General features: G+C 42.5%; 1 protein-coding gene across 3 annotated transcripts in view; it reads right to left on the reverse strand.

Annotated features, from left to right (window-relative positions):
- abcc2 (ATP binding cassette subfamily C member 2) overlaps positions 1–12511 on the reverse strand; it is a 65940-nt gene that overhangs the window by 20307 nt on the left and 33122 nt on the right. For all 3 annotated transcript variants that reach the window (XM_021604527.3, XM_090231754.1, NM_001124655.1), the window contains 5 exon segments: positions 7360–7468; positions 5761–5980; positions 5404–5558; positions 5002–5157; positions 445–644 (listed from right to left, as the gene is read on the reverse strand). In XM_021604527.3, coding sequence (XP_021460202.3) covers positions 445–644; positions 5002–5157; positions 5404–5558; positions 5761–5980; positions 7360–7468 — 840 coding nt within the window.

The raw sequence follows: 12511 nt of genomic DNA on the forward strand, positions 1-12511 counted from the left end.
GAATGGTTGGAACGGAATAAATGGAATGGTTGGAACGGAATAAATGGAATGGCTGGAACGGAATAAATGGAATGGTTGGAACGGAATAAATGGAATGGTTGGAACGGAATAAATGGAATGGTTGGAACGGAATAAATGGAATGGTTGGAACGGAATAAATGGAATGGTTGGAACGGAATAAATGGAATGGTTGGAACGGAATAAATGGAATGGTTGCGAACGCGTCAAACAAATGATACCATTCCATTCACTCCATTCCAGCCATTATTATGAGCTGTCGTCCCCTCAGCAACATCCTGTGAGACAGAGAGACAAGACTGACAAGACAGACAGACATTTAGTCAAACATCAGACATCACAGATTCGCCGTAACATTTCAGACAGAATGGAACTCATATTATCCCGTGCTGTTTTGACATGAACAAAACTGAGTGTGTTCCTGACCTGTTCGAGATTATCCACAGGTAGACCGACTTGAGGTTTTCATCAATTATTTTCTCGTTGTGTTTGAGGAAGCGGTCCTGGTGTCCATAGGCCCGGATGACCGACAGACCAGACACTGTCTCTCCAAAGTGAGAATAGATGGGAGACCGAGACACAGAGTCCAGACGACGCAGCTGCCGTGAGCTTGCCACGTAGAAACGCTGAGGGGAGAGAGTGGATGGAGGAGTGAAGGAGAGAGAGAATAAATGATTCACAAATCATATACTGAAGTGTCTCTGACCACGTTTAGATGCACACCAATATCCCGTTATTATTTGGGATACTCAAGTATTCCGTTTTTGTGTTGACGCATAGAAACATCATATGCCGTTTACAAAAACTCAAATAAGCTCCTATCCCTGTTTTGAGAAACCCAAATAAGATGCCTGGGATATGCTGATCTTAGACAGACACTGTGGCATGTGAACATCTTATCCCGCTTAACGCAGTTTTTGCGGATTGCGCAGGCTCAGTTTTGCATAGTATCACCTTTGAAGTTCGGATGGGAACAGTAATAGTTGGAATAGTAACTGAAGTCTGAACACTGACTGTAGGCCTCACATGTAGCCTATTACAGTATTAACTCCTACAGAGTTAAGTGTTTCTTGGAGTAAAATTATAGACCAAATGTTAATTTTGTCTCAGGAACAGGAGTGGAGGAATATCATTTCTTTCATCTTGAGAAAATGTGAGTGAATGCACATGTAGGTTCCGTCTTATGTAGACTAAAAGTTCTCAAAAATTCAGCAACATAAAAATGGACCGTATTTAACTTTCAACCACATAAAATATGCATCCAAGACGAACTGAAATACTATCAGAAACATGTTGTATCGTTTTCAAAGCTTTTCATTTCCTTAAAACCGGTCAACAAACTGATGTAATTTTGAAATTATACACGGAATCACTGGTTTACTGATGTCAACTAGATTGTTGATGATGCATTCATTCTATCATTCATGACATTCTTTAGAGCAAGGCCTTATTTAAGCAATAAGACACGAGAGGCCATGTGTTATGACATTTTTATCATGGGTGTGACGTGGTCATAGCCACAATGCGAACCCAAGTGGTGTAGACCACCACAGCCATGATATACATTTCAATAATGTATATCATAATACACTCGAGTGTATTATTGCTTTAATACAACTGGTACCATTAAAAAAAAATGTAGATTATTTCCCAAACTATACATTTTTCAACAAAACGTGATGCTACATTCACTGGTAGTCAAATGACATTTTTGGCGTTCTCTGGTCGTTAGTTCTATTCATATTGTCTGCCAAGTAAAGCAAAACTACCCAAGCGCTGTTTGATAGTTCCAGAACCTTGGTTTCTAGAGACGATGTCCATAGTTCTGCCATACATGTAGCCATGACAATTCTCTCTGTCTCTTTCCATTGCATTGTTGTGGTTCTTGGTTTCTTCATTGAAACTCAGTGCTGCATATCTCAAACCATTTTTGTCGTCTTTTATTACGAATGAGTCTGGCTTCAGTTTTCGTCGGCAAAAGTGCAACTGCAAATCAAACCACTCCGTATTCAGTAGGTGGCATAGAAACTCCTGAGAATATTACCCATATCCTTTTTTGAAACATTTGCCAGATCACTGCTGTCATGACTGTCCTGATCAGGTCAGGTTACAGGAGACCACAACCCTAGAGATTGTCTCTCAACCTCAACAGAGGAGGAGAGATCTAGGGGTCTGAAGATGTGGGGGTTTTATGACCCCTCACGCCCCTGGTAAATCTTAGACCACACAACATTCCTGTGTCCCCTCAATATGAAGAACCAGCCTCAGAACATTAAACATGAAATAAAGTGACTTTGGAACAATGGTTTCCGTCAGCCACAATGGTGGTCATGACGATAGATGGAATATGAAAATGTATGTCATTTTTGTTTTGTTATTAAAGGTTAATAGATGACGTTATTAAGAAAACATTGTAACGTCAACAGTTTACCTAGTATATGTTTTATGTTTATACATTGTATGTTGTATGGAAAATGTCCAAATCAAAGAGAATGTTTTGGTAAAGATGAAATGTGAAGTTAGTTGTCTAAAATTGGATTTGAGTAAAATCTAGACCTTGCCCTTAACTTGATACGCCCAGGGAATTGCCCTAAAGGCGGCTACGCCCACTTCTGACCCAAGGGTATAAAACCTGTGAGTGAAGAATGAACAGATCAGACTAAGTGACCCAAGCTGCAGCCGAGGTCTAAAAAGTCAACGAACCCAAAACGCAACACAAGTTTGAAGACAAATAAATATTTTTCTACCCAAGCTATGGATGAGTAGCTGTGTCTAAGCGGGTGAATTCAAGTCGAATCACCTAGCCTCCACTCCCCATCGAATCGTGGTATCTACACGGTTTCGTTCCTACGCTGTGAGCTCTGAGCTACAGAGCTGTCTGTCCTCAGAAGAGCCCTTCCAGAGCAAGGGCGAGGGAACAGACTCCTAAGCCAAAAGGACACTGACATCGTGAGGACAACCGAAGAGTTTTGCCGGAGAAGTGCGTCATTGAGCAGCCTGAACGGTCCACGCGGAGAATCCACGGAGACCTTCCCCACGTAATTACATCATTATATTCTGACTCATAAGAGTGGCAGTTTGGGGCAAGGCTAGGGTTAGAATAAGCATAGCTGACAAAATCACCCAAATGTATATTTCTCTCATGTACTTTCTCTTTTTCTCTCTCTTTTAAATCCTAATTTTGGGTAACACGCGCCACAGTGTGTTGGCTCGTTATACTAAGTTCTAATCAATAGCCTAGAATATGCTTTGTGTATGTGTATCTTTTATCATCATTTTAGCTTTCTAGTAAATAAATTATCAACTATGATTGGTGTGGTACGAACTCATTGGTGAGACCCGGGTCCGTGCAGATTCCCAGATTATGCGACGTTCAGAACGAGACTGTAGAGGTAACTGATTAATTAGCGGCTGTTGTAAAATCGATATTCTGATATTCTTTGAGTTAATTTGGGAAATAGAAACTCAATAAAAACTAATTTGGGTGATGGGTTGTGTTTATAGCATCCTAGCTAGCTAGCTACGTTAGCTGCTAACCTTAGTGTGTTCAGTGTTCAAGCTAGCTAGCTAACATCTTCTGTATTCAAACTGTTTTGTACTCAAAATAATCTAACGATAGCCACATCATGTAGCTACACTGCATGAACCCCACAAGATGCCCAATGCCTTCATTTCAAATAGTTAACGTTAGCTAGCTAGAGCTAGATTTGCAGATTGTTGACATGAGTGTGTTTGGTTTGTAGATGATAATGCTAGTTAGCTAGATGGTCTACAGCATTTTCGTCCCAGAACCACCGCCAAAAAAATAATCTCTCTTTAACTTTCGGTACAGTAATATCAAACAAACATGTATTTTTCAGGGAGATACTGGTGGAGACAGTCTGACTTCAAGGGAACCTGAGGTTGTAGAAGTTGTTATGCTTTGTGATTCAATAATTATTTTGTTGCTAATTTACCAAAATAGTTAATTACATGAAGCTTGCCTGTTCAGCACATTGCCTATGTCGCATGGCATTGATTCCTACTTTGAACTTCCCAGTTTAAAGGACTGAAAGAATATTGAACATGGCCAGTCAAGTAAACAATGGCTGATCTGCATGACATTATCATCTACAAACCAAACACACTTTATGTCAACAATCTGCATATCTAGTTTTAGCTAGCTAGCTAACATTAGCTAGTTTAAATAAAGGCATTGGGTATCTTGTGGGGTTCATGCAGTGTAGTGACATGATGTATCTATCATTAGATTCCTTTGAGTACAAAACAGTCCTAATACAGAGTACCCATGTTAGCTAGTTTGAACATTGAACACACTAAGGTTAGCAGCTAACATACCTAGCTAGCTAGCATTCTAAAAACACAACCCAGCACTTACCTACCAGTCCATCTTTCAAAATGTATTGCAATGTTCAACTGCATTCAGATCCAAGAACTGAGAATTATGCCTATTTCTGTCGAAATGTTCTGAAAATGTTTATCTGCAAACAAGTTAGCTTGTTGGCATCATCTGCTCTGTGTTTGTTTCTGGCGGCTGTAGTTTGCAAGCGACTTTCACTTCCTCTCCAGCTCCAGGGCCATGATAGCAGAGTTGTTAGAGTGGGTAGGATTTAGCACAAAGACACACCCTACCCAGAAGGCCAGCACAAGGCGGCTCAGGGCTCAACCACCTTGTTTAAATTCAAAATGAAAACACAACTCAAGGAATGAGGCGACATTTTTAAAAGTATGCATTAAGGTGTCTGTACTAGAATATACATACCTATATACTTGGCAAAAATGTATGTTACCATTAATAAATGCATTTATTTTGCTTCCTAAATGTTTTACAATGGTGGAGCAGTACAAAAATGGCTGCATAGTGGCTTCAAAACAGCACCCCCCTTGTTGTCATCTAGGGTTTATATACATCATTGCTCAGTCCCTTTCCCTCCCTCTCTCCTCCTACCCCACCCATCCACACACTCCTTTCTCTCTTTCTACCTGAACGAAGTAGTAGACCACAGCCAGAGGGATGATGATGGCGGTGAAAATGGGTGTGGCCAGGCAGATGACAAACAGTGTTCCAAGCACACCCAGGAAACACATGATCCACGAACGAAACGATTGGGGGATGGCCTCGTCCACTGTGAATATGTCCTACAACAGAAAACAGGATGCGACATCAAACGATAATTGGCATCACCAACCAGGTTAAAGCGAACGCAGGGGTCATGTAATATTCAAATATGCCAGGGCTACGTTCATTAGGGCAAGCAGCAGAAAGCGTTTTAAAACATTTTGCAAAAGAAAACATTTGTGACCGAAGTCCAGATAGTCGCTTTGTGTTTCAGTCTGTTTTTTTTTGCTCATTTGGTGCCTAATGAGCAGGTTTGTCCCCTATACCTTGGCAAAGCGGTTGACAACCCTGCCGGATGGGGTAGTGTCAAAGAACATCATGGGAACACGTAGAATGTTGTTGAGCAGCCGGGAGTGAAGGATACGAGACGCATTGATAGAGCCGTTAGCCAGGAGCAGGGTGCCCATGAATACAAATACACCTGTTGTGAGGAGAAGAGACCATTTTAATAAAGCAGGTGTGTGTGTCTTGGGGGGGTTACAAAAAAATCTACCAAAAAGCACATTTCCATTTCTACAAATGGACAACACAGTATTATTATTCTCTCACTCTCACCTACTTCATAAGGGGCCTTTAACATGGTCAATGAAGCAACTTTGCTCTTTCGCTTCTTCTCCTCTTACCTTGAGCCACGCCTAGCGCACCGAATACACCAATCCGAGTGTCCCTCTTCCAGTTGGGGTAGGTCTTATTGTAGTAATCCTCCGCGTCATTGGTCCAGTCACTCAGCCAGAGGTTCTGACCAATGAAAGCAACGTTCTGGATGAAGTACACTAGGAAGAACATGGTGGAGTAGCCCCAGCCCATTGCACGTAGGTACTGGAGATACACCGAGAACTTCACCTGGGGAGAGAAAAAGAGACAGAGAGAGAGGGAGAAAGATAATAATATGATATTTCATGCCAATAAAGCACCTTGAATTTAAATGAATTGAGAGAGAGACAACAAAGAGAGAATGATGGATGTATTTTAACTACAGTACCAGTCAAAAGTTTGGACACCAAGCGTCACATCTGGAGGAACCCTGGCACCATTCCTTTCCTGTGGCGGGCCTCATGAGAGCCAGTTTCATCATAGCGCTTGATGGTTTTTGCGACTGTCCTGACATTTTCAGAATTGACTGACCTTCATGTCTTGTAGTAATGATGGACTGTCGTTTCTCTTTGCTTATGTGAGCTGTTCTTGCCATAATATGGACTTGGTCTTTTACCAAATAGGGCCATCTTCTGTATATCACCCCTACCTTGTCACAACACAACTGATTGGCTCAAACTCGTTAAGAAGGAAAGAAAATCCACAAATTTACAAGGCACATCTGTTAATTGAAATTACAACCCAGGTGACTACCTCATAAAGCTGGTTGAGAGAATGCCAAGAGTGGCAAACCTGTCATCGAGGCTACTTTGAAGAATCTCAAATATAAAATATATTTTGATTTGTTTAACACTTTTTTGGTTACTACATGATTCCATATGTGTTATTTCATAGTTTTGTGTCACGTCTACTACTGCTCCTCCTCTTTTGCACTCGACGTTGCCATTTTATTCATTATTACGCAGACCTGCCATCATTGTTACGCGCATATGCACCTGATGAGACTCACCTGGACTCCATCACCTTCCTGATTACCTCCCCTATATCTGTCAATCCCTTTGGTTCTTTCCCCAGGCGTCATTGACTGTTTCATATTTGCACGCTACTCGAGGTTCTTGTTTTGTTCCATGTTTCTTTTCTTTTTTTAATCACTCCCTGTACTTGCTTCCCGACTCCTAGCGTACACATTACAGTTTAGATGTCTTCACTATTATTCTACAATGTAGAAAATAATAAATAAAAAATAGTATAAAAGAAAAAGAAAAACCCTTGAATGAGGAGGTGTGTCCAAACTATTGACTGGTACTGTATATACACTTCAAAGAGAGAATATTTACTGTTAGATGGGGTTTTTTCTCTGGATGCGTTTTATCTTTTAATATTAAACAAATTATAATTTCAACAGGATGTATTGGGGTTATTACTACTATTATTAGAACTAGAAGGACTCTTTGGAGTGCATATGATTTCTCATTCCTTGAATGACCAGTTGCCACTGAGTTTGTAGATTAGTGCATTTGATTTTGGGTTATTGCAGGGTTCTACAAACAGTAAGTGGTCTTACTTTTCCCACCTCCATACCAAGGCTCTAAGTCAATACAGGCCATAATACACAGCCCACAATATACCTGTCCCGTCTCCATGGTTTCCTTCTCGATCAGCCTCTGGCCTTTCTTGGTCTCGTCATCAGCAGGTGGCTTCGGTTTCTTTAGGGAACTGTTCTTTCTCAACCTAACACTGGGAAACACACACACACACACAGAGAGATCGTGAGAAGAGGTGTGTTGATGGAGAAAATGTGAGGAAAGTGTGAGTGTATATTTGATAATAAACACAAACACTTAAATGTCAGTGGCATTGGAGGAGAAAATGTTTTGAAGTTGGAATGAACTAATAAAAAATTCTCACTGTAGAAGATGGAAGGATGGGAAAGAGAGAAGATGTAGTCATTCACAAATGATGTAATGAAGTGACAATGGCAGTAGGCCTAAATAAGGTCTTTGTCTCCCACTCTCTCTCTCTCTCTCTCCAGCCTGCACTCTGTTTGCAGAGGGGTCATGCCCTCAGCTTTGTTTTGTTATTAAAAATAAACTATTTTTGTTGTTGTTTCTCTGTAATACTACTAAACACCTAGCAATTTTATGAAGGTCATTTTCAAGGGTACAATCCAAGGTTATTCTGGCTGGAAAAAGAGGAAACGACTTGAACAAGAAACTGAGTTGGAAAGGAAAATTAAAGTGCTAGAATTAGGTAATTACAGTGCATTCGGAGAGAATTCAGGCCCCTTCACTTTTTCCACATTTTGTTACGTTACAGCCTTATTCTAAAATGGATGAAAAAAATGTCCCTCATCAATCCACACACAATAACCCATAATGACAACGCAAAAACTGAAATAAATTTAAATAAGTATTCAGACTCTTTGCTATGAGACTCGAAATTGAGCTCAGGTGCATCCTGTTTCCATTGATCATCCATCACAACTTGATTTGAGTCCACTTGTGGTAAATTCAATTGATTGGACATGATTTGGAAAGGCACACACCTGTCTATATAAGTCCCACAGTTGACAGTGCATGTCAGAGCAAAAACCAAGCCATGATGTCGAAGGAATTGTCCACAGAGCTCCAAAACAGGATTGTTTCTAGGAAGAGATCTGGGGAAGGGTACCTAAAAATGTCTGCAGCATTGAAGGTCCCCAGGAACAATGGAAGAAGTTTGGAACCACAAAACCCTTCCTAGAGCTGGCCGCCTGGCTAAACTGAGCAATCTGGGGAGAAGGGCCTTGGTCAGGTAGGTGACCAAGAACCCGATGGTCACTCTGACAGAGCCCTAGAGTTCTTCTGTGGAGATGGGAGAACCTTCCAGAAGGACAACCATCTCTGCAGCACTTCACCAGTCAGGCCTTTATGGTAGAGTAGCCAGACTGAAACCACTCCTCAGTAAAAGGCAAATGACAGCCCGCTTGCAGTTTGCCAAAAGGCACCTAAAGACTCTCAGACCATGAGAAACAGAGTCTCTGGTCTGTGCTAAGCTTCCTGCCATCCAGGACCTCTATACATGGCGGTAACAGAGGAAGGCCCTAAAAATTGTCAAAGACTCCAGCCACCATAGTCATAGACTGTTCTCTCAGCTACCGCACGACAAGTGGTACCAGAGCGCCAAGTCTAGGTCCAAGAGGCTTCTAAACAGCTTCTAACCCCAAGCCATGAACATCTAATCAAATGGCTGCCCACACAATTTTCATTCCCCCCCTTATATTTTACGCTGCTGCTACTCTGTTTATTATCTATGCATAGTCACTTTAATAACTCTACCTACATGTACATATTACCTCAATTACCTTGACTAACCGGTGCACCCGCACACTGACTCTGTAACGGTACCACCTGGCACAGCCAGAAGAGGACTGGCCACCCCTCAAAGCCTGGTTCTTCTCTAGGTTTCTTCCTAGGTTTTGCCCTTTCTACTGAGTTTTTCCTAGCCACCGTGCTTCTACACCTGCATTGCTTGCTATTTGGGGTTTTTGGCTAGGTTTCTGTACAGCACTTTGATATATCAGCTGATGTAAGAAGGGCTATATAAATACATTTGATTTGAAATTTGATTTGTATATAGTCTCGCTATTGTTATATTACTGCTGCTCTTTAATTATTTGTTACTTTTATATCTTATTATTGTAGGTATTTTTCTTAAAACTGCACTGTTGGTTAAGGGCTTGTAAGTAAGCATTTCACCGTAAGCTCTGCATCTGTTGTATTCGGTGCGTGTGATTTTATTTGATGAAACCAAGATTGAACTCCTTGGCCTGAATGCCAAGCGTCACATCTGGAGGAACCCTGGCACCATCCCTACGGTGAAGCATGGTGGTTGCAGCATCATGCTGTGGGGATGTTTTTCAGTGGCATGGACTGGGAGACTAGTCAGGATCGAGGGAAAGGTAGATCCTTAATAAAAACCTGCTCCAGAGCGCTCAGGACCTCAGACTGGGTTGAAGGTTCACCTTCCAACAGGACGACCCTAAGCACACAGCCAAGACAACACAGGAGTGGCTTCGTGACAAGTCTCTGAATGTCCTTGAGTTGCCCAGCTAGAGCCCGGGCTTGAACCAAATCGAACATCTCTGGAGGGACCTGAAAATAGCTGTGCAGCGACACTCCCCATCAACCTGACAGACCTTGAGAGGATCTGCATAGAAGAATGGGAGAAACTCCCCAAATACAGGTATGCCAAGCCTGTAGCGTCATACCCAAGAAGACTCGAGGCTGTAATCGCTGCCAAAGGTGCTTCAACAAAGTATTGAGTAAAGGGTCTGAAAACTTATGTAAGTATTTGTACAACTCAAAAACCTATTGTAGTGAGAAAGATCTTTAGAATTTTTTGGATTGCATTAAGTTACCAAAGTTGCATGATGAGTTTAAGCCGCAATTGGATGAACCAATTTCAATACAAGAAATCCCAGATGCCATTTTAGAGCTACCAAAATTAGACGCACTGGGAAGTGATGTTTATATAAAATTTCATAAGCAGTTTGCAACTATACTTTATTTCACCAGTACTGCTTAGAGTGTACTATTATTTTTGGGATAATGGTTTTGTAAATGGAACTACTGCTGATGTAACTATAGCACTTATTGATAAAGCGGGGAAATAGCTGTCTCAATGCTTTAACCATAGACCAATCACTTTACTGAATGTTGATTTTAAGATACTTTCTAAATTATTAGCAAACATACTTAGGAAAGTTATTCACCCTTTGAGTTCAACTGACCACGTTGGTTTCCTTTCTGTAGTGCCTTGCGGTCGTAGGCTGAGCAGTTGCCATACCAGGCGGGGATGCAACCAGTCAGGATGCTCTCGATGGTGCAGCTGTATAAATTTGAGGATCTGAGGACCCATGCCAAATCTTTTCGGTCTCCTGAGGGGGAATAGGCATTGTCGTGCCATCTTCACGACTGTCTTGATGTGTTTGGATCATGACAGTTGATTGGTGATGTGGACACCAAGGAACCTGAAGCTCTCGACCCATTCCACTACAGCCCCGTCGATGAGAATCGGGGCGTGCGCCGCCTTCCTTTTCCTATAGTCCACGATCATCTCCTTTGTCTTGAACACATTGAGGGAGAGGTTGTAATCTTGGTGGCACACTGCCAGGTCTCTGACCTCCTCCCTTTAGGCTGTCTCATCGTTGTCAGGAATCAGGCCAACCACTGCTGTGTCGTCAGTAAACTTAATGATTGTTTTGGAGTCGTGCTTGGCCATGTAGTCATGGGTCAACAGGGAGTACAGGAGGGAACTAAGCACACACACCTGAGGGGCCCCTGTGTTGAGGATCAGCGTGGCTACCCTTACCACCTGGGGGGGGGGGGGGGGCGGCCCGTCAGGAAGTCCAGGATCCAGATGCAGAGGGAGGTGTTTAGTTCCAGGGTCCTTAGCTTAGTGATGAGCTCTGAGGGCACTATGGTGTTGAACGCTGAGCAGTAGTCAATTAATAGAATTCTCACGACGGTGTTCCTTTAGTCAAGGTGGGAAAGGACACTGTGGAATAGAGATTGCGTCGTCTGTGGATCTGTTGGGTCGTTATGCCAATTGGAGTGCGTCTAGGGTTTCTGGGACAATGGTGTTGATGTGAGCGATGACCAGCCTTTCAAATCACTTGACTACAGACATGGTTACCTTGGTGTTCTTGGGCACAGGGACTATGGTGGTCTGCTTGAAACATGTTGGTATTACAGACTCGGTCAGTGACAGGTTGAAAATGTCAGTGAAGACACTTGCTAGTTGGTCAGCGCATGCTCGGAGTACAAGTCCTGGTAATCCATCTGGCCCTGCGGCCTTGTGAATGTTGACCTGTTTTAAGATCTTACTCACATCGGCTATGGAGAGTGTGATCACACAGTCATCCAGAACAGCTGGTGCTCTCATGGATGCTTCAGTGGTGCTTGCCTCGAAGCCAACATGTAAGTAATTTAGTTCATCTGATAGGCTCATGTCACTGGGCTCACTGTTGTGCTTCCCTTTGTTGTCCGTAATAGTTTGCATGCCCTGCCACATCCGACAAGCTTCGGAGACGGTGTAGTAGGATTCAATATTAGTCCTGTATTGACGCTCTGCCTGTTTGATGGTTCATCGGAGGGCAGAGCTTGATTTCTTATAAACGTCCGGGTTAGAGTCCCGCTCCTTGAAAGCGGCAGCTTAGTGCAGATGCTGCCTTGTTATCCATGGTTTCTGGTTGGGGTACGTACGGTCACTGTGGGGACGACGTCATCGATGCACTTATTGATGAAGCCAATGACTGATGTGGTGTACTCCACAATGCCATCGGAAGAATCCCAGAACATATTCCAGTCTATACTAGCAAAACAGTCCTGTAGCTTAGTATCTGTGTTATCTGACCATTTCTGTATTGAGCGAGTCACTGGTACTTCCTGCTTTAGTTTTTGCTTGTAAGCAGGAATCAGGAGGATAGAGTTATGGTCAGATTTGCCAAATGGAGCGCTCTGTATGGAGTAAAGGTGGTCTAGAGTTTTCTTTCCTCTGGTTGCTCATGTAACATGCTGGTAGAAAGCTGGTAGAGATTGGGTAAAACGGATTTAAGTTTCCCTGCAAGTCCCCGGCCACTAGGAGCGCCGCCTCTGGATGAGCATTTTCTTGTTTGCTTATGGTCTAAAACAGCTCGTTGAGTACTGTCTTCGTGCCAACAGTGGTTTGTGGCGGTAAATAGACAGCTACGAAAAATAGAGATGAAAACTCTCTTGCTAAATAGCGTGGTCTACAGCT

The sequence above is a fragment of the Oncorhynchus mykiss genome, chromosome 1 (genome assembly GCF_057628025.1).
Source record: "Oncorhynchus mykiss isolate SJ-2025 chromosome 1, ASM5762802v1, whole genome shotgun sequence".
Lineage (NCBI taxonomy): Eukaryota > Metazoa > Chordata > Actinopteri > Salmoniformes > Salmonidae > Oncorhynchus > Oncorhynchus mykiss.